We start from the raw sequence: 21,510 nt of genomic DNA on the forward strand, positions 1-21,510 counted from the left end.
TCTACGGTAGGCTTTGGGGTAAACGGTTGCTGAAGACTTTTGGAGGGGAGGGGTTGATCAAGTGAGGGGGGAGTTTGTGTACCAAATGAGGGGAGGAAACAGTCACTTCGCTTACTCCACCAAATAAGATGTAGTGTCGGGTGAGTCCGCCTATGCATCGAGTTGCCTCTTCTAGCATCAGCATCATCAACTGTGCTATACACGCTAATGTTCATTGCTACATACTGAGACAGTACCTGATACGATTATCTACACCTACGTATCATAACCCACAACATCGTCGTAAGTGAGATTCGATCTCCCATCTTCGAGAAGAAAAGTGTAGTCCTATATACAGCCCAGAATCAATAATCCCAATAACCCAAACAGGAGAACCCCTTCTCAAACGCCGTTTATTGCCCTTGACCATGCAACAATCAACCAAGCAGGTAACGCGGAAGAGAACAAGGATTTGCAGAAGATGAAGAATAAAGAGAAAGCCGGTAGCAGCCAGGCCGGGCTATGTAACAGCATCCCATGATCGTCATTATCTTTGGCGTTGTCAAGTTGTCGTCGTCGTCGTCGTTGTTCATCGCCCACGTCCTGTGCACCTGTGTTTGAATTCACAGTATAGCATCACATGAATGGCGTAAAATGAAAGTAGAGCTGAAAAAAATGCTTCGTCTGCGCGCGGTGCTCGAATGAAAAAATGGAAAACATGTAACATGTACAGACTGAGAAAATCGTCGTGTATGTAGATCGTTAAGTAGTGGCAGGGGCGGGTGTGACCGGTTCTTCTGGTGTCGGCTCGGTCTCGTGCGCCCGAGTGCGCACACGGAACCGCTCGCGCAGCCGTCTCGTCAGACCGCGACGTCGGCGCTCATCGCTCTCTTCGATTGGGTCAGAGGATGAGTCCTGGCGAGTCGCCTCTTCCCGGACGCTGCGCAGAGCTGCGAGACGCTCCTCGACACTGGCATCGCGCATACGGCGGGCGTTCAGCGTGTTGTGGAGATAACTGCTCAGTCGACGGTGGCGGTGCTGGTGGCTGTGGCCCTCGGGCGCCGTGGGCGTGGAACTGGCCGCCTCGGTAGCTGTTTCCGCGTGGCTATCGCCCGTGTCTGGGCCTTCTTCACCTTCGGGCTGAGCGGGGTTGAGATCGATACGACTAAAAGCTTTCGTTAGTTTGGTCGCACAGTCATGTTCGAGGTGTTCAGAGAACATACCAAAGCGGGCAGGTGCCAGACACATTCACCAACCAGGGATCAATACACTCCGGGTGGAATTGATGGTTGCACGGAAGCACGCGCAGATCTTGGCCCTTAACGAAGTCGTCCGTGCAGATTGGGCAGGCAAAGTTTGGGTAATCCGTGGTCGTTCCCGCATCGGGGGCAGTGCTGCGTGGCTCGTCCGTGGAATGCGGCGCAGCCATCGGCATCTCCTGAGAATGAGGCGATATCGGAGCAGAGACCTCATCCGTCGTGTTCGTAGTCGCAGGCATGGTCGTCGTCTCACGTCCCTCCTCTAGAGTCTCACGAGACTGCGCCTCAGGTCCCATAGCCATCTCTACATCCCCCTTGGCTGCATCGGTCTTGCCGCCTTGGTCGTTGTTGTCCCCGAATTTGACAATCGGGATCGTGTCAAGCATGGCTCGTGCTATGCCTCTTGCTCGACTCTGGCGCGGTCTTCCCGCTGTATGCCGCGGCCCATAGCGCTCAGGGTGGCGATGGGCACGGACTGCTCCGGTAATGATGATTGCTAGAAAGAGCGCCGTGATGATACCGGTGATCGTGTACAAGATGATCATCGCTATTCCCAGGTGTCAGTCACCAGTAGTGAGGCAAGGAATTCAAACACATACCAGTGTTCGGACTGTCACCGGTCGATCCGACCTGGTTGTTCGTGTTCGAAGCTATGAACGACATGTTGGTGGACTTGGGATAGATGGTAGATGAGCCGTCCCCGAGGGAAGTAAGCTGCGTGGAAAGCTGCTTGGACCAGGGCGGGTTCAACACAGTAAAAATGTTGCCGTACTGGCTGGCGGATGAGCCGGAAGGTGAATACGTGCAGTGAGTTGCAGATGCACTGTACAGGATCACCGCGGCTGCCTTCTGCTGCGCGTTGAGGACGTAGTTCACCGTGTCACTGGCATCTAAGTTCCCGGAATATGCAGAAGCGTCGCAGCTGATGACAGCGATATCCTGGCTACTTAAGGACCGAGAATTGGTGGCGTCTACGTCCACCAAGCTACCCGTGATACGCAAATTCTAGGTCGGGTCAGTCCATCGGAGTCCCCGGAATACGCACATGGTCGTATATCTCAACATTCTTGAGGCGGAGACGGCTTACTGTAAGTTCCGACTCGGTGAGATTGACCAAGGCCTGGGTCAGCGGAGCTAAGGTCACAGATGCGGACGGCACGAGTTGAGAGCTGTTCAACAAGTATCTGTAGTCTCCGATCCAGGAGAGGTCTGCCGAATTGTTGGACGGCTTCACCGTCCAATCGCCCGAAATATCTGCAGCGACGATGGGCGAGAGAAGAAGTAAAAGGATGGAGAATATCAAGACGAGAGGAGGGCGGGAGTCTAGAAGAAAAGAAGAAGAGGAGGGAGAAGAAAGTGGGTGGTGACGGGGAGGACCCATCGGCGAATCACTTAGTTAGCGATGAATGATGCTGGAGAATGGCCGGGTGTTCCCCACAGTGACGAGGCGAACGGAGACGGCGGAGAATACTGGAAGTATGGGGATGGGGAGGGGAATGGCCGGCGATCATCGGCCACGGGGCAATGAGTAAGTGATGATGTTGGCGATCACAGGAGGAGGATAAATACTGGGCGCAAAGGCTTCAGGGTCTGAACAGTGCCGCTGGCCTAACCAGAGTGATATCACTCCATGCAGGATCGGTTGATCGTCGGCGGCTACAGTTGGTAAAGGTGGTGGTGGGAAGTCGAGGGAACGGGAGGGTGGGTGAAGATCTCACAGACGGGCAGGTACTGTTACAACGATCGAAGAGCTGCGAAAAGTGGGAAAGTGAAAGAACATGCAGTGCAGTGGTGGACTGGATCAATACCCATGGAATTGAAACAGCGGAGACTAGAATAAGCCCGAATTCGGGGAGAAGTGAGGACTAGAGATTTGGGAGAAGGGTGGTGGAGAGAGGGGGGGGGAAGAAATGATGAGAATAGTAATAATGTAATGGATGCTGCGGGCCTGGAGTGGGAACAATAAGGCAAGTGAGAGTGAGAGAACTATCAGTGAGTTTTGATTGACTAGTTTAGTAGCTGATGATGGGTGATGCAGTGCCCAGTTAATGGTAGATGCTGGAACCGACGGATGGGACTGGGGCGGCGGGAGGACGGGCTGGGGCTTGCGATTGGATTACTATCACTTTAGTCTGTCTGTCTGCACCAGCCGAACACTTCCGGTGGGTTGGTTGTTGTTCGTCAGTAGTAAGTTGTCAATCAAATCAGTCAGGCTGACAATAACTAATACTCATGTCATAAAGATGTCGTTTACTCCCTTTAAGAACCACCAGCATCATCAGTCATCTGTCTGATCTGTCCGCTGCATTGCCCCATCAATCTGCGGATGATGAATCATCGCGATACGAACCAAAGAATTGGTTGTCCAGTGACTGAGCCGCGCAAGCGCCAGTGCCATGGATCGGCTCGACCATTACGGTAGGCCTGAAGTCGATGGATGATGAGCGGATGAGCGACAGATTACTCACCCCGAAAAAAAGAGGCAGGGCAATATCAGAAACGATCTGATTGCTGGAGGCATCTGTCCGTGATGGTTGAAAGTGGACCCGCAAATTGGGATAAGATAAGCAAGTCTGACTGACTGACTGGCTGACTGACGGGGCTATTTCCTCTCTCTCGGTCGAGATTGTTTCAGTCCAGGCCTAGAGCAATTGATTTTCCTTTCATCGGCCATTGTGGTCCTATGGGTTCAAAATCACCACCTTGTCAGATGCATTTCTATTGCTGGGTGGCCCTTTTTCATTGATCGGACACTTAAAACGAAAGCAGAAGCAAGAGCAAAAGCAAAAAAGCAATAAAAGAGTACAAAAAGAGAGCACTGGGCACTGGGGGTGTGCGGGGATGGCAGGGCTTGGCTCGCCCGCCGATCCTCTCTTCTCTTTTCCACTCTTCTGAGGTTCGGAGCTTCTTCCTCCCTCAATTTTTAGCTGTGGATGGACCCTAAAAGCCCCTCCCACCAACCACTATACGCAGTACGGTCGACTATCATCAATTCGGGTAATGCAGTGAGGCGGGCTGGATAACGATGAATGATGAATTCTATCAAAGGCCAGATAGACTTTAGCAAGGTCTGTTCTGGATGGCCCTACCAAAGATATTCGACCACGAAAAAGTCTTTATACTTATAAATCATTGTTAGGCCAACAGGACACCTGACCGCATTGCATCATCCGTAAACAAAAGTCTGTTCAGATCTTTTCAACTATGTACGGTAGCTTATCCAGCATCGAGTAGTGGTGTCCCAGTAGCAACAAAAAAACAAAGCGACACGCAACTTGGAACAGACCTACCGTACACACTTTTACCACAATCAACTTGACAACACTCACCGGGCGCATGGGCCTCGGAAGGATTGTTTGCTTTCTGTTTCGGCTTTTCCTGGCTTTCTCCCAATTTCCCTTTTGCTCTTCCCTTCCTCCCCAACCCCGTATTTTCCAACGTGGTCTCGCGTCATCCAGCCAGGATGGATTATTGTTTCCTTCCTTTCAACCCAACCCTCTGACCTGCATAGGCAGATCAATTCGTTATTGGCTCCAATGAATCGACGGGCTTTGGTTACATCTTCACTCTTTTCCCTCAATCTAAAACACCAGATGTCCCCCGCCAGGCTATTCTATCGAGACTTGGTTAGTTAACTTATTGAGGTGGCTGACTAAGATCCCATCTCCCGCCTCGGGAAGATTGCCTTCTTTAATCAACACCAGTAAGCCCGGTAGATGGTAATAGACCGCGGGCACCCTATTGAGGAAGGTCTGCTGCGACGCGTGACTGTCATGTCTCTTTTTTTCCCTCATGCATCAGTACATCTCCGGTGAATGTCCGCGCCCTATTCATCCATCCTTCCATGTGGAGAGAGGGCGTGCCCCGTCCAACCTCCCCCCCCCCCCTCTCCCTGTCGAGCACCGAGACACACAAATCCCGAAACTCCGAAATCGGAGCGTGGCTTATCATCCTGTTGTGGCCAGACCAGACTGGGACGGCTGAGGCCGCCAGTGAGGGAAGGGGTGGCACGTAATGTACATAAAACTCAACTCAGATTAATGCTGTGTTGGGTTTGTGCAAGTGCCAACTTTCCTAAGTTATAATCCGATCTGACACCCGAAACAGACCAGGGCTTTGTAGTCTGTAGCCAACCCAGCGGGGAGGGAGTTTTGTGGGTAGGATAATACCCTCGGTCATTGACTACTACCCTCGGCTCCTAACAACGGAGGGTAGTCATCTTACCGTATTTCTCATCTAGCCTGCAAAGGAACCCTTTGCCAAAACCGCGACGCCCCTTTTCCTAATATACTGCATTTGTTAGCATCGGGTCCAGGTAATATGGCTATCAGTCCCGTCCTCCTCCCTTCCCCCCGACAAACCCGAAGTTTAACTAATCGAGACTAGGGCCGAGTCGAAGCATCAATGGTGTTCCTATGTTGTCCTGGCGTGGATCAGGTACTGTGATTTCATGACTAGTGAATTCTAGGAGAGATGAACAACGGTGGCTATAATAGACAAGATTAATTCACCCGTCTCACCTCACCCCTACACACACAAAAGTACTCCGGATCTCGCGCGCGCGCAAAGTGCATCGCAAGCTACTCCGAGGTAGGAAAAAGCGAAGAAAAACGGCATTGCCCGGGACTAGTGAGGGTTTCCGAGCAGGGATGTGCAAATCGTGTGGTGTAGTCTAAGGAATAGAGATGGAAAGAAGTGCCAATGGGGAGCGATTGCCACTTGACTGCAACGTCTCGGAATTTCCCAACCCGATGCGAGGGTGCACTGGCTGCATTAATTGACGAAAAGTGAGCTCTTTCCCCCCCCCTGTGGCGGAACCATACCCAGCTGGGATATACTGACAGGGCACAGGGCACATGCCTCCCGGCTTATCGTACCTATGGAGGAGAGGCGAGCTACAGAGTCTATGCGTGTCTCTTGACTCCCAGACCATTGGTACTGTACTTTCGCACACGGTGCTGAAGCTCACGACCCCCATGCCTCGACAGGGCCTTCATGATTCAGGACGCAGCTGGCTCACTTGGAGACGCGCCGCTGGCTGGGCTGGCTGAGCTGGCTGGACCGCAGCCCTGCACTTGCCACTGATGTGCTTTTCAATGCTACGGTGCGACCAAGACCTCTGTGTGATGTGTGCTACCACCTGTAAGATGCTTTGCAGCTGACATCCATGTTCGCTTGGAGACTAAGCTCTGACATCCTGGTTGCATATTGTCAAGGTGATTCCGGGACGATCAAGACAAATGAAAGGGCGATAAGGGGGAGGCGACTGACTGCTCCGATGGAATCTGCGCAGGAGCAGTAGTAATTATCTGTAGCCAAGTCGCTTGTCGGCTTAGAGAAGACACCGTGGTTAGCCTTGTGTGATATATCCAGTGCATACATGAGTTGCGCCCTGATATAAATTTTCATCAAGTTTCCCATTTCATCTGTTGGGATGATCAGCGGGCTCTACGCTAAATGAGGAGGGTCCCAACCCAATACTTATATCCGCGTGTGGGGGGTTTCTGTTCTGCTGCATATGAGTTCAGCCATGAGAAATTCACCTAATTACCTGCGCCAGCCGGAGTACATCTGAACGAGACGTCCGTCTATAACTTACAGGTAGTTACACCCACGGTCTATGTTGACACCATCCATGCACGGCCCAACAGGGCAACAGGTGAAATGTGTCTAGGAAGATCCAGCCATCCTGCATGCGCACACGAAACTGATAGGTCGAGGATGCTCAGGGGAAAGTCCCAATCGGACAGGGCCACTTAGGCAGTGAGAAGCTGATCGAGCCGAATCTGTTGTGCCTCCTCGCTAGCAAATGTTGTATCACACCCATGCTCCCCAGAAATTAGCCATATCGACTACCTAGTGATGGCTACCACCTGCCGGCATCGATGGCACAGTACTCCAAACTTTGTGTATCCCAGCAAATTGTCTGCTCGGTGGGCTGGACTACCCAAGTAAGCACATACACCAGCCCCAAAAGGCAAGTACGCGCACCGACAGGTATACTATATTCGGCTGCACATATAAGGGGGAAGCAAGAAAAGGAAGAGAAAACGACGTGCGGCGACAAGGCGATTGAGCCCGGTCGCAACTTAAGGTCCGCAATATACGGATGAGATCACCAAATCCCTACTTTCGACCGCGCTTATTCATCGAGTAGTTATTATCGGGAACGACAGTCAAAGAGGATGATGCCGTACTGCCGTACTGCCGTATTGCCGACTAAAGCCGTGATCAGCTAGTGGATGCCATCTATCCTGGTCTAGGTAAGATGGGGTGGTGGTGGTGGAGGAGGAGGAGGAGGTGGTGGTGGTGGTGGTGGTGGAGTTGGTGGAGTGGAGGAGGAAGAGGGGAAGAAGAGAAATTTGGATTGGTTGATGGAGCCGGGTCTCGACCTTCATCGCGGCGTGGGCCCGTGACAGCAACACTTGGTCCGTGTGTTCCGTCCCGGCCTCTGTGTCTGTGTGTGTCTGTCTCTCAGTCTCTCTCTTTCTCTCTTTCTCACGATCTCTCTCTTCCTCTTGCTGACTGACCCCCTCCCCTTGCCGTCGGTTTTTCCCCCTCCCCTCCTCGTTCCAATCATCGATCTTAGTGAATTGAATTTGATTGATTGCCGGGCGGAGCTAACGATAACAACTACTATAATATTGTTCTTCGAATATACAATTAGTTCCCATGTCATGAATGACCCGAGTCGCTGGGAACTCGATACTTCTTTCTTTCTCTCTTTTTTTTTTGGCGGTCGGGTCGCCAGGATGCAACACCACCAATTTGCTCTTGTTTATTGTTTTCGCCTCATGAGTTTGTTTTTTGTTCTTGTTTTAATGGAGTATTCCACAAAGATCGACCGTCCCTACATGGGTACCAATAGGTACCGGTAGGCTGGCTGATAGGCGGCGGTGACTACGATATTCTGGTTTCTCCTCCAATGCTACACACTATGGATGATTGTCCAGCACAAGTACTCCATGCTCGTATCAGTTCGTAACTCAAAAATGGTTCACTGAATGGTAGAAATCCTTCCAGTTGTATCCTACCAATACCCCACGCGGTAGTTGAAAGTCAGCATGCTCGCGCAAGAGAAGGACCAGAATGGTCTTCGCTTCTCTCAATGAAGGGTGATCTGAATATTCACTCTGGTGACACTGTCAGACGGGCGACTCAACACAGATGACTGTTGCTTCTGAAGGTCTAGATGATGAATGAATGGCGATGGTGGATAGGAGGGCAGATTTAGGCAGAATTAACCCAGGTCAATCAAAATAAATTAAGCTCATTTCGAATCGATTATTTGTCGCTCCCGGAGTGTTGCGAGCAACTTACAAGGTGCTCTGCTCCTTCCTACCCATAGGGGGGAGTCAATCCGAAAATGTTTGATCCATGCATGCATACGACTGGCGTCGGTCAATATACAGCTCACTCATCCAGGAAGTTGGCCTCCCTGAATGACTCGGTAGCAGTAGCAGTGCTTGGATGGAGTTACCTTTTTAAAGTCTCCTGATTTATTACTGATCCATTGCCTTTCATCCTCATGATCGGACTACAGTAAGATCACCACTCAACCTTTCCCCCCTAAGACACAAACGGCAAAGAGGAAAGGGCCAGGGCGCGCGCCATCCTAGGTGGGACCCAAATTAGGAGCCAACGACGACGCTCAGAGGAGTGTAGGCCTCCAGCCAGGGCCTGGAATAGTAATCCATCCATCCTCCAGCGCATTTCCGCTTCTGTTACCCCTGCTGGAGGCCTCGAACACGCGGGTGGCGCGTTATTGGTTCAAAAGAGCCAGGGAGGCGTGCCAGCTTTTTTTTTGTCCCCTGCTGGAAGGGGGGAGGGTCAGTTTTGCGCTGCCGACGAGGCCGAGGCTCCCATCGACTCCAAAGCGCCTATTGCCCAATCCAGCAATGATAGCTCGGGGCCCCGGTCAGATGTTCTCACACGGTCGGAAGTACAGCCTGAACATAGTTTCTCTTTCTGTTTCTTTCTCTGTCTCTCTCTCTCTCTCTTTATCTCTCTGTTGGTGTATATAAATGTATAAGTTATAGGTGTGTCTCATCTTGCGGGGTTGAAAAGGGGGCCCAAGAAGTAATGGCGGAGGAAAGAAGAGGCGCGATTCTCAGGAACTTCCCCCAGTATTTATGTACCCGCCGCGGTATCATTCAAGGTAGAAAAAGGCAAAAAGTCAAGAAGTCAAGAAGTCAAGAAGTCAATTAACGTGAACTTAGTTTCTTTGTCTGTCCCGTGATGGTTTAAGAACAATTTAAATTTCTGATCATTCTTCCTCTCAGTGATAATAATAAATATCCCCCAAACTTACCAGATCCCACTGATCAAAACAAGGCTTGAAAATGATTGATAACTCCATTGCCTATCAATATTAATTTGGCACCATAACTAGAGAGGAGGAATTAAATCTGATAATAATCATCATCATAATAATATTAATAACACTGGGGCACTTGAAAGACACTCAAAAATAATATAGTCAGACCAGATTCATTTGATCAGACCAGGCAATCGTAGTCCCCCCAAAAAGTCCTCCTTCTGCAGAGGTACTTTTTTAGTTTCATCAGTAGATTTCCCTCTTGTTCCTTTCTTTCCCTTCTCCTGCTCCCTTCGGGGATGGTTTTTCTCTGCTCGTCCCCTCACCTCACTCACCCTCACTATCTCTCTCTCTTTCTCTCTCTCCTTCTCTCTCTCCTTCTCTCCCTACTTCTCCTCATTTCCTTCCTTTCTTTCTCCTCAAATCTTCTAAACCGAGTCGCTTTCTTCATCTTCTCTGTTTGCCTCACGTTCTCCCCGAGCGGGATAGCCCGCCAACCTCAACTTATTCAAGATGAAGGTATAATTACGACGACCATCAACCATTAGTCGACGACCGTCCTTGTTCTACCTCTTTCTCAAGGGACACAACTGGAACCGATAGTTGGAATTCCTCCATCGCCTTCATCACACCTCCTTTTCTACGCCTCATCTTCGCGCTTGAATGCATGGTCGACCACCTTTTGCATCACGTTTAACCTTTTTTTTTGCCTTTCCCCCCTCGTTTCCTTCGCCGTTCCACTACCCGACTCTCCTCCCCCCTTGACATGAACCCATTGACCCAGTCGACGAGAGAGAGCTCGTCCGACCGCCTACCACACCAAATCTCCGCCTGGACCCCATCATGGCCCCTCAATCCATCGACACTAATGCTGAGGCGATCTCCCTTTGGAGGAAGCGTTTCGACAAGCGACATCCATCAACGTGAGTCTTTTCTAAGTTCTCTTACTCAATCTTCTTCTTCCTTGAATCTTCCAATTACCATTCGCTATTGCCCAACCTCCATCTGCACTTGTTTCCCTTCCTCAATTTCTCCTTAATTGTCTAGACCGCTCGTGGACCCCCTCTCCCCAACTTTGCTTTTTCTGTTTTGTCTCGGGTGATCTACAACCGTCTCCATACACCCCCCTATCAATGAGACTGCCCGTGCTTTCTCTCCATTGCGGAGCACAGCGATCACAACCAACCCCAAACTCCAATCCCCTAGATTGATCTCATTCCAAATTTAGAAACCCCGTGATTGCCATCCTTGATATCGAGTACAACGAGCTCGTCTTGTCTTGGAAGAAGTTCCAGGAGACTCTCGCCCCATCGGATCTTGTCCAATTTCAGGAACGCGCCCAGGGACCTGAGGATGTCTTGAGTCTGGTGAGCAGCATCGAGCCGGTCTGGACGTCTAGCTCGAGGCAGCGAGTGGTCCGTGACCAGTGCACCGAGCTGAGATCCACCCTTCACGCCCACAGCATCCTTTTGAGTGCCCTGCCAAAAAATGAAGCATACTTGTCTCTCTTCTACAGTGTCCTTCAGTCAACGCTCAAGGTAACTCATATCTACAGTAAAACCCATTGCATTTCTTGGGGTGACTGACTTTTTCCTAGGCATCTGCGAACTATCCAAGGATCATGGAAGGATATATCAAATCACTCGTCATGATCAACAGGTCCTCTTGCCTGGCCATCACAACAGATCTATCGTCCTGCTCAAAAGACACAATTCACTCGATCGCGCATTTCTACACACTATTCTTCTTCTTCCTAGGCGAATTTATGGACTGGTTTGTACGCCAATCCAAATGTCGACTACTAAAGAGTCCCAACCACAACGTGTATCATACATTCCGAGATCTTGTCGGCCACCTGCGGCACAGCGTCAAAGTAATTATGAGAGGAATGGCGGATATAATGGACGTCGATGAGTACGACAGTGATGCTGAGGATATTACCGACACGACCTGCAACAGGGAGTTATGTCTGTTCGAACAAGCCCGGTTGGACCAGATTGGTTTACAGCGGAGGGATCGCCGCCACAAAGCGGAGAACGCTTTCATTCGTCATTTGGTCTGGGAAATTGCGCAGGATGCGGTGAAGCGCGCAAGGCTCTTGAGGGAGAGAGATGCCTTGCTTGCGCATCTGCTCGATACCGTGGGCCACCAGATCCGTCCGGTGAGCCAGCAGAATACTGGCATTGCTTGCCTAACGACAACAGCTTCTAGGGACATAGGTAGGGTAACGAAGGTGTACATGAAGAATCAAACAGCTTGGTATGCTGACCGTATCACCTTGCAAGACATGGATAGATTTACATCGAGCGAAGGGGGTCAGAAGCACAAGTATACGCGTGCGGAATTGCAGCTGGCTTCTAGTCACCTAGAAAACTTTTTCGATGCAGACGATCAGACGCCCGAGCTGGACCCTGATGTGGAGGTGATCGCAGAAGAGAATGTCATGACATCTTTGCAACAGTGGGCGACCGATGCATATTCCCAGGTGCTTGCCGTGGGCGGATCGCCCACCACGGCTTTCCCTAGCCCCGTCCTTCTCATCTCGACGTGCTACGCCAGCCTGGCACGAAAGGCCCGCTTACCGGTCATCTCCCACTTCTGTACCCGGTCCACCAACGGAACCGACGAATTGACGTACGAGCAACAGTTGATTGCCCTGGCCTACAGCTTGATCCGGCAGTTGATAGAGTTCTTGCCTCCGGTGATCATCAGTCACTCGGGGTGTAACCTGAGTGCAGAACGGTTCAAGCCGTTGAATGGCACGTTGACTTCGTGGAAAGAAGTGCTCTCCTTGATCGATATACTCCTCTATCATGCCCCACCCCTAATGGTGTGTGTGATCCATGGTCTAGATGCTATTCAAGATGCGTCCACTGACCAGTACATACGCTCTCTGGTCCGCATCCTTCTGACACACACGAGACACCAGACCGCCACCATGGAAGGGGGCCTTGAGACCCAGAGCGTTCTGCTCAAGATACTGTTCACTGTCGCTGGACGACCGAGCTCGCTGGTGGAGACGCTGTCGGAGAGCCAGCTGATACTGCGCGAGTCGAACCAGACGGAGGAGCTGACGACGACCGACTCTGCACTAAGCCCCGATGTTGGGGTCGTCATGATGAATGCATAATACCAAAAGCACATGACCACCACGAAGCTATACTTCCCTTATCTCTCATCTGTCAGGCTGTTCTCTATGGCGAAAATCCGGGACATATAGAATTGTGCGCAGGCTGGCCATCTTTTTTTTTGAATATAACCTTCCTGGCGAGAGACCATTACCTTTCGATTTTGCCCTTTTCCATTTTTCTCCAATCTTTCTACTTGATTACCTTTCTACCTTTGTCGTTGAACCATGTTAGCCTTGTGGCGAAGGAGGTATGACTGATTCTGGTCATTGTCGTGTTGTCCTCTCTACGCAGATGTTCACCCATTGGTTGGTATATGTCAGGGTTGAGGCGCAGCTGGCTTTTCGCTGGCGGATGTGGGCAGAAGTCTTCCCGGAATTTGAAGGTGTTCGGAGCCTGATTGCTTTGTATAGTTGTAATACACGATTGTGATTTGGGGAAGGGCAACCCCCCACCCGGAGAATGCATAACTTCCTAGGTGGAAATTTTCCAAGTTGTTGAAATCTGCCTCGGGATTAGGTTTCCGCCGTCCACGTGGGGAACTCAGAGCCAACTACTACGACGCGCTACGAAGCACACATAACGATCCAGAGTGCAATCCCGGGGAATATTATCCACACAGTCTGTGCATTCTGCCTGATTTCCGGAGGCATCGAAGTACACCCTGGATGGTTTTGATGTTCTGTGTGACTTTCGGGATTTCAGCTCCGCTTCAAGATACAAATACGGCTTGTTCATTGCTGCCCGTCGATTGTTCTTCGGCATCACTTTTCATCTATCACGATTACTACCACACACTCAACAGAACCCTCTCGCAAGAGAACCACAGAAACAAGCCACCATGGGCGTGACCACCCCCAATCCCGAAACCCAGACCCAGCCGCAGCCGCCTTTCTTCAACCGGCTCCTCTCCCTCGACTTCCCATCCCCATCCCTGCCGGACTTCCAGCGTCTCTGCTCCCAAACCACCGACGGCGCCCTCTACCCGCACGCGACGACCATCAGCAAAAACATCCCCATCTACAGCACGCGCACCCTCAGCCTCACCGACCCTGCAAACCTCACCACCGTCCAAAACGAATGGTACCACATCCTCTCCGAAGGCCCAGGGATCTTCGTCCTCCAACACTTCTACGATGTGGAAGACCATCACCCGACCCTGACCGCCACCACTGCCGCCTTCAACCGCATCATCGCCCACGAAGCCGCCACCACCACTTCCGCCAAAAAGGGCGACCACTTCTCCTCCGGCCACAACGCCCGCATCTGGAACAGCTTCAGCAAACACGCCTTCGCCGACCCCTCTTCTTTTGTGGCCTACTACTCCAACCCGTGGCTCCGCGCCGTCAGCGAAACCTGGCTCGGCCCCGGATACCGCCTCACCGCACAGGTCAACGTCGTCCGGCCCGGCGGCCAAGCCCAATCCCCGCACCGCGACTACCACCTCGGCTTCCAGGATGACGGTAACTGCGCCCTCTTCCCGAGGGGCATGCACACCGCCAGCGCGTTCCTGACGCTGCAGGGCGCTGTCGCGCACTCTGATATGCCGGAGCGTAGCGGGCCGACGAGGTTCCTGCCGTTTAGCCAGCGCTTCGAGGCGGGGTATTTGGCCTGGAGGCGCCCCGAGTTTAAGGCGTTCTTTGAGCGGGAGTATGTGGCTCTCCCGTTAAGGGAGGGGGATGCCGTGTTCTTTAACCCGGCGGTGATGCATGCGGCGGGCGAGAATTGTTTGGCACAGGAGAGTGGGTTTGAGAGGCGGGCGAATCTTTTGCAGATTGGGTCGGCGTTGGGGAAGACGATGGAGCGCGTGGATGTTGTGCCTGTTGTTGAGGCGGTGTGGGGGGAGGTTCGGAGGCGGTTTGATGCTGAGGTTGAGGCTGACGCTGACGCCGACGCCGGGAAGAAGGAGGAGCTGGATGCGAACTGGGAGGCGTTCGTCCGGGCGCTCGGCGAAGGGTATCCGTTCCCCACGAACCTGGATCGCAGGCCGCCGGCGCCCAATGGCATGGCGCCGGAGAGTGAGCAGGACTTGATTCGGAGGGGTCTGTTGGAGGGCTGGGGGACGGAGGAGATGGCCGCTCGGTTGCGCCAGTTGCATGAGGACGAGAGGGGTCATCAGTCTCTCTAACTGTACTGTACTGTATATGTTCTCTCGGAGGGAAAGTGACCATGATCAAGTAGCGAGTTATCTACACAGGGACAGGTCCATAAGTAAATATTACTCTTGTTGGTCTAGCTCATTAGAGACAATCATCACTTCGTGAATATTCCAGCCATGTTACTCCGCCCACAAGGGTATACCAGAACGCTACGCCAATGCCAACCAATGCAGTCAGTCGTTAAAGTCATATCACCCCTCGTTCCTCGACCCAGATCTATCCTCGCGTTAGTCCCAGTGCTGCACGATGCCACAGTACAAACGACTTACCTCCATCTTCCCGAGCTCACTCCCCTCCCGTCGTGCCATCTCACGGGCTGAGCTCATGAGCAGATCCAAATCCTCCTGGTCCACCATCGTAATCATATCACCATCGTCTTGCATGCGGATCTTGAGCAACGTCCGGAACCCGAATTTGTCCCGGATCCGCCGCTCAAACTCGGCGAAGTCGATCACAGGCTCAATCATGATATACCGCGTATCCTCGTGGGCATGCGTCTTGACCCGGTACTTGCGCACCTCGGGCCGCCGGGCTCGCGAGGTCCCGCGCTGGGATTGTCGCTGCGGCGATCGTCCGTGTCCGTCGACCAGGTCGAAGTCGCCCTCCGCCGAGCCCGACCCACTGACATACTCTTCTTCCTCGTCGATATATCGTTCCCGTTGCCGAGGCCAGCCGGTCCCCACGGGCATGGACCGCGTGCCCGAGTACCCGTCCTCCGGATACCCACCCGATGTCGATGCAGACCCCGTGTCACTGACCCCTCGTCGATGGCCACGCATTTCCCGACCGCGGGACGACTGTTCCTCCCGAGGGCCGGCGCGAGCCGAAGCAGCAGCAGCCGCTCTCCGGGGCTCCGAGGCCGTGCGAGTCGTTCCGATGCGCGGCTTCTCGCTGCGGACGGTCTCGTGTCCGGTGCCCTGGTTCAGGTCGAGCCGCGGGGGCGGCGCAGCGCGAATGGACCCCGGTCGACCGGTGGTCCCGAGACTTCCTGTGGAGCTGTTGGTACTCGCCTTGTCTGCGTCCGGCGGGGGAGTAGGAGGGAAGAGATTACGGTTCAGGGGCGGTTCAGAGTGCTGACGGCTCCGGCTGGGCAGGTTCTTATGCACCAGATGCGAGGTGGCGAACGGAAGGTGCTCGGGATGCCGGTGGTCGAGCACCGACTGAGCGCGGGGGATTTCCAGATTCAGCGGGCCGGACGGAACGCCGTTACGCTCCCCGGTCGCGGCAATCAGCCGGGCCTTACCCAGGTAGTCTTTTGACTTCAGATTCTTGACCTTGGCCTCGTTGGGTCGGTAGACCACCCCAACCGGAATGGAGAAGACTGTATAGCCCTGTTTGCCATTAGGATTGAAATCCCCTGCCGCTCCTATCTGAGACGTACCTGTGCTCGTTCCTTGATTGCATCATTGATGACATCGTGGTCCGGCGTCACCTTCTCTTTGGACGCATAGTCGAGATCCTGGAGGCCGGGGCCCATCTGCTGCAGGTAGATATAGCACAGACCGCGGTTGAACAGTACTTCGCATGAGTATAGGCGGAACTTGAGACCCAGCTGCTCGTAGTCAATGGAGGTGTTACCTCGAAGGTACAACAGGGTGTCATTAAAATTGGCCAATGCTTCCTCAAAGTCACCCAGCAGGAAGTTGGACACTCCTTCTTGGAAGTATGCGATGGCCAGGTATTGATCTAGCCCAATTGCTCGTTGGTAACACTCGACCTAGATTGCCGTCAGTATGAGGGAATGCCGTAGACGAAGAGTAGGTCTTACTGCTCTGTCGTGCTCTCCCAAGGTAGCATATATGACTCCACAGTTGAAAAGGATTTTGGACGTTTCGGCGATGGCGCTGAAGACCTGAAGGGCCTCATCGTATTCTTGGTTGTCGTAGTGGTCCAGGGCTTGCACCCAGGTCTCAATCTCCTGAGTAATGTTAGCTCTGCTCAGCCTGCCCTTATGGTGGGGGGATGAAGCAACCCTACCTGCTTGATGGACATGGTTGACTTGAGCCCGTAGCACCAACGATAGGCGATCTCAGGTGCCGCAGTCACCCTGGTACTGACCTAAAACACGACGCAGACGGGGCTGACCGGTCGAGAACCCCACGTCGTAGTATATATGTCCCCGACTTGTGATTGATCGGACCAGCACGCTGACGACAAAGTCCTCGACCACGCCGAGAACAGGGATGGAATCACACGGTGGACCCGGGATGGAGGAGACTGAGCGCAGACGGCGAGCGAGCAATAGACCATGCGCAATGGGTCTCTTAGCGGGAGAGATAGATACCTCAAGAGATAGATAGATCGGATATATAATTAGATCACGGATGCCGCGACCCAGCCGCTAGCGATGACCGTCTAGAGACCAGCCAAGACGAAGGCAAGGAAGACCAGACTGGCTGGGACGGGATACGTAGGGGATGAGAAGGTTGGAAGAGTAAAGTTTCTTTTCGAAAATGATTTGATTTGATTTGCCTTGGATTTCCGCGTGGTTAGAGCTTGGACTGGCCGACAAACACGTTCAGTACTGGGTGGTGTATCACCACCTCCTTCGGATTGAGAGATGATGGTGATGGTGATGATGATAATAATAATGATGGCCGACGAGGAACGGACAAAAACAGAAATGGAACTGGTTAGCAGGTACGGAGTACCGATGCAGAAGGGAGAAAATAGACCGAAGGAAAGAAGATCAGGGCAAGACTGGGATTAGCGTGCAAAGAGAATAATCAATGAAGGAGAGGAAGGGGAAAAGATGCAATGCAGCAAATGCAGCAAGCAAGCAGCCTGTCAGCCAGGAACTACTCAGGATGGGTACAGTGCAATGCAGTTTTGGGACGGAAGGGGAGAAGGAAAAGATGGACAGGGAAGAAAGAAAGAGGGGAAAAAGAATAAAAATAGTTGGGTAAAGAATACAAAAAGGTCTGATCCTGGTCACATCCCAGCAGCATCTTTTTCTTCCAGCCAGCAGAGCCAGGGATTGGATGCTGCAGGGGGTGACGCTTTTCATCACATCGCAGAAGAGTCGATCCATCCGAGCCCGGTTGATTGGATTCGTGCCTTCATATCAGGAGATTTCCAAGGAGATTACTTACTACTTAGTACTCGCCCGACTATCAGACCTACTACTTCCAGTTAACTGCCCCGTTCTCGGTGGGAAAAGCCATGCGGGGCTGCAGAATTGTCACAAATACAATGAATGGGGTTTACCCCATACCATTATTACCACACCATAACACAGACACTCAACACATTCAGACAGACAGAGAGACAGACAAACATCGGATTCTTCTTCTCCTTGAAGTCCTTGACCTTGGTTCTCATCATCCTGCCAACCTGGAGGGAGATGATGGAGGATTATACTTTCAGTGCATTGGGAAATTTCCCCGCCACGGCGCTTGCGCCTGAGCGAATTGACCATTCCTGCCTCCAACTTGTTAGATCGACCCACTCTGGAATACGGGCCTCATTGCGCACCCTATCGCCCTCTCTGGCTCTCTCACTCCCTGTCGGACCGTTGTACTATGAACACTAGCTATCGATCTATCTTTAGTGTTCTTAGTGTTCTTGCCATGCCCTGCCCACGACTAGTCGGTGTGTCGTGCAGTTGCTCCTGCATGGCTGCCAGTCACCTGAGTCTGGGGTTGTCGGTGTCTTCTTTTTCTTCCGCTGCTGCTTTTGCTTCCTGCCTCCCAGCAATACTCAAGTCATCATTATTCATTCATGTGGCTGATAGTAGTAGTAATACTTGTCAATCCAATTGCCCATGCACAAGCAATCCCACGGTGACCCCACCCCCTCTTCTCTGTGCTATACATAGAACGGCTTATGCCCTCTGATGTAGTCAAATCACACCAGATTTCCTGCCAAACCCGCCATTATCAGATCCCTCTATACCATTCCCTGGGAGACCTGCTCCTGCCGCTCCTGCCAAACGTTCTTACCGGAGCAGGAACAGACCATCTTGTCGTTATCCCACACCCCCGCGCTACGAGCGATGACCCCAACCAATGTGTTCGAGTCCTCCCGATCAAAGGGGCCCTCGGCATTCTTTGACACCACCATACTGCGGCCAATCATCTCCCAAATCGCGACCGGTCGATCCAAAAAGACATTGCCTCGTCCCTTTTCGTCAACCTCCACTGACCCAAAGACCCCACGTGGTTCCTTAGTGGGCTCTGTCGAGCCCAATACCTTGGCCTTGACGGCCTCCCAAATGCCTCCCGTCGACGCTGCTCCTTGCGAGATATCGCCCGCCTCGCGCACGGTCGCCACGTACTTGCCCGGGGCGAGGCCATTGATCGTCAGATCCACCAGGGTCATATTGGACGACACCTGAACCATGCGTGCCAGACCGCGGATCTTGTTCGAGACGGCAGTGGAATGTGTTTCGAGGATGCACACCGCGGAACCTGGATGCAAGAACAAAGAAGATCACACCACCGAAGTTAGCATAATCCCATCCAACCCGGCTTGGCACATCACATAAGAAAGGGGGGAGGGGACAGAGCACGTACTGTTGGAGGTGCCACTTCCTCGCAGGATCGCATCACGACCCGTAGCTTGGATGGCGGTGACAATGGAGCTGGGCGGGGCGGTGCCCTCAATGAAGACTAATTGATCCTTCAGGCTGGCCTCAACCTTGCTGATCCCTAACACAGGTTCTGGTTAGAGCTGCGTGGGCAACTGGAGGGGGAACTGGCTGTCATACCGTCCAACTTCTTGAGCGACGCGGAGACATCTTTAACGCAACCCTCGCAGGTCATCGGGACCGCGAAGGTGGTCTGGATCGATCAGAACTGCGTGACGCATGGCGTAGAAAGCAGCAGCACCTACCTGGAAAGGTTCAATAGTCATCTCGTCTAGTAGTGCCCTTAGATCTCCAGTCAGTAGTAATGCAGCAGCAAACAAAATCACAAAATCATCAGGTACTGTACGGCGTCCCCCCTCCCTCCGTCCTCTTCTTGAATGCGGGCCGAGGCGGGGAGCGGCTTTGAAATCAACCTCCCGATCAGGTTTAGTTCCTTTCCAGACCCGCTCCGTCAACCCATAGCGTCATCCGGCCAATCATCCGGGTGCCCTGTCGTTCATCTTCAAGGTCATGGTCAACTGGAAGCTTGCGATAGTAGCTCCGACAGCTTCACCTCTGTCCTTCAAACCACCAGACAACAGCAACGTCACAATTGCCTATGTCGTTCAACCAATAGCCTGCACATCTAGACCATGTCCTCGAAGTCGCGCTGGGCCAACGACGATGACCCAGAGACGGAGGCCATCCTCGCCCAACGCAAACGCGAAAAGGAAGAGAAACGACGCGCCAAAGCCGAGAAACAACGTCAGCTAGAAGAACAGCAACAACAACAACAGGCCAAACTTCAGGCTCAATCGCAAGATCCCGATTCCACACAGACCGACGCGCCTCCACCCTCCAAGCGTCGCCGCCTCTCCAACGACCACGACCAAGCCCGACAATCCCCGCAACCATCCAAACCCAACTCCTCCGACCCTAAGACCGCCGCCGAAGGGAACAACCTCCTCACACTCCCAACCTCCGAATGGGGCCCCTGTCGCCATGTCGACAACTTCGAGCGCCTCAACCACATCGAAGAAGGCAGTTACGGCTTCGTCAGCCGCGCCAAGGACATCACGACCGGCGAGATCGTGGCACTCAAGAAACTCAAGCTGGAGCCCACCTCCCCGGAGGGATTCCCGGTGACGGGGCTCCGAGAGATCCAGACCTTATTCGAAGCCCGACATCAGAACATCATTGAACTCCGGGAAGTAGTGATGGGGACCAAGATGGATGAGTACGTTTTTCACTTTTGTGTCAAACACACACTACGCAACGCCATGAAGACCCCTCTCCCTCCCTCAAATCATCCCCAAACCACTCCCATATACTAACACGATTCCCCCAAACCAGAGTCTACCTAGTCATGCCCTTCGTCGAACACGACCTCAAGACCCTCCTCGACGACATGCGCGAGCCCTTCCTCCCGTCCGAGACCAAAACCCTGCTCCTCCAGATCATCTCGGGGCTGGACTTCCTCCACGCGCAGTGGATCATGCACCGCGACCTCAAGACCTCGAACCTGCTGATGAACAACCGCGGCGAGATCAAGATCGCTGACTTTGGCATGGCGCGCTCCTACGGCGACCCGCCGCCGCCCAAGCTGACCCAGCTGGTCGTCACCCTCTGGTACCGCGCCCCGGAGCTGCTGCTGGGCACCGATCGGTACGGCCCGGAGATCGACCTGTGGAGCATCGGGTGTATCTTCGGGGAGCTGCTGGGCAAGGAGCCCCTGCTGCAGGGCAAGAATGAGGTCGATCAGGTGTCCAAGGTATGATGCTTGCCCACATTCATCCACTCCTTCAACAAAAAAAAGCAAGAAGTTGACGACGATCCAAATAGATCTTCGCCTTAACCGGGCCCCCAACCACCCAAATGTGGCCTGAATTCCGATCCCTCCCTAACGCCAAATCCCTTCGACTCCCGCCGTCGTCCTCATCCTCAGCAGCCCCGGGCGGTAGTGGTGCCGCTAATCCGCCGCTCTTACCGCGCGGCAAGTTCCCCTACTGACCAACGAGGCCTACGACTGCTGTCGTCGCTCCTGGCGCTGAACCCCAATGCCCCGTCGTCGGCCAAGCCAGTGTCTGGCCCATCCGTACTT

The 21,510-nt window shown here is 53.0% G+C and overlaps 6 protein-coding genes across 6 annotated transcripts in view; 3 read left to right on the forward strand and 3 right to left on the reverse strand.

Annotated features, from left to right (window-relative positions):
• Nucleotides 1-756: 756 nt before the first annotated feature.
• Nucleotides 757-2,529, reverse strand: ASPACDRAFT_14307 (RING-H2 finger protein; the record flags this gene model as incomplete). The annotated part of the gene is made up of 4 exons (XM_020197139.1): nucleotides 757-1,144; nucleotides 1,203-1,785; nucleotides 1,838-2,243; nucleotides 2,326-2,529. Coding segments are annotated over 4 exons (1,581 nt in total), but the record flags the coding sequence as incomplete, so codon positions are not given.
• A 7,869-nt stretch (nucleotides 2,530-10,398) lies between these two features.
• Nucleotides 10,399-12,685, forward strand: ASPACDRAFT_22873 (uncharacterized protein; the record flags this gene model as incomplete). Its single annotated transcript, XM_020199156.1, has 3 exons — nucleotides 10,399-10,478; nucleotides 10,784-11,093; nucleotides 11,153-12,685. The coding sequence occupies 3 exons, from the start codon at nucleotides 10,399-10,401 to the stop codon at nucleotides 12,683-12,685; spliced, it is 1,923 nt and encodes a 640-aa protein (XP_020059978.1).
• An 839-nt stretch (nucleotides 12,686-13,524) lies between these two features.
• On the forward strand, nucleotides 13,525-14,811 carry ASPACDRAFT_21734 (phytanoyl-CoA dioxygenase family protein; the record flags this gene model as incomplete). Its single annotated transcript, XM_020199051.1, has 2 exons — nucleotides 13,525-14,553; nucleotides 14,587-14,811. The coding sequence occupies 2 exons, from the start codon at nucleotides 13,525-13,527 to the stop codon at nucleotides 14,809-14,811; spliced, it is 1,254 nt and encodes a 417-aa protein (XP_020059979.1).
• A 217-nt stretch (nucleotides 14,812-15,028) lies between these two features.
• Nucleotides 15,029-16,772, reverse strand: ASPACDRAFT_14267 (putative PB1 domain protein; the record flags this gene model as incomplete). The annotated part of the gene is made up of 4 exons (XM_020197136.2): nucleotides 15,029-15,058; nucleotides 15,112-16,173; nucleotides 16,224-16,559; nucleotides 16,611-16,772. Coding segments are annotated over 4 exons (1,590 nt in total), but the record flags the coding sequence as incomplete, so codon positions are not given.
• Nucleotides 16,773-18,730: 1,958 nt separating this feature from the next.
• On the reverse strand, nucleotides 18,731-19,696 carry ASPACDRAFT_57028 (copper chaperone CCS1; the record flags this gene model as incomplete). The annotated part of the gene is made up of 4 exons (XM_020203204.1): nucleotides 18,731-19,251; nucleotides 19,357-19,491; nucleotides 19,551-19,623; nucleotides 19,676-19,696. The coding sequence occupies 4 exons, from the start codon at nucleotides 19,694-19,696 to the stop codon at nucleotides 18,731-18,733; spliced, it is 750 nt and encodes a 249-aa protein (XP_020059981.1).
• A 366-nt stretch (nucleotides 19,697-20,062) lies between these two features.
• The window catches only part of ASPACDRAFT_22456 (uncharacterized protein), a gene marked incomplete at both ends in the record, with an annotated part of 2,971 nt that continues 1,523 nt past the window's right edge, over nucleotides 20,063-21,510 (forward strand). The window contains 2 exons of the mRNA XM_020199120.1: nucleotides 20,063-20,646; nucleotides 20,763-21,180. Coding sequence (XP_020059982.1) covers nucleotides 20,063-20,646; nucleotides 20,763-21,180 — 1,002 coding nt within the window. The remainder of the gene's footprint in view (nucleotides 20,647-20,762; nucleotides 21,181-21,510) is intronic.

The sequence above is a fragment of the Aspergillus aculeatus genome (genome assembly GCF_001890905.1).
Source record: "Aspergillus aculeatus ATCC 16872 unplaced genomic scaffold ASPACscaffold_2, whole genome shotgun sequence".
NCBI lineage: Eukaryota > Fungi > Ascomycota > Eurotiomycetes > Eurotiales > Aspergillaceae > Aspergillus > Aspergillus aculeatus.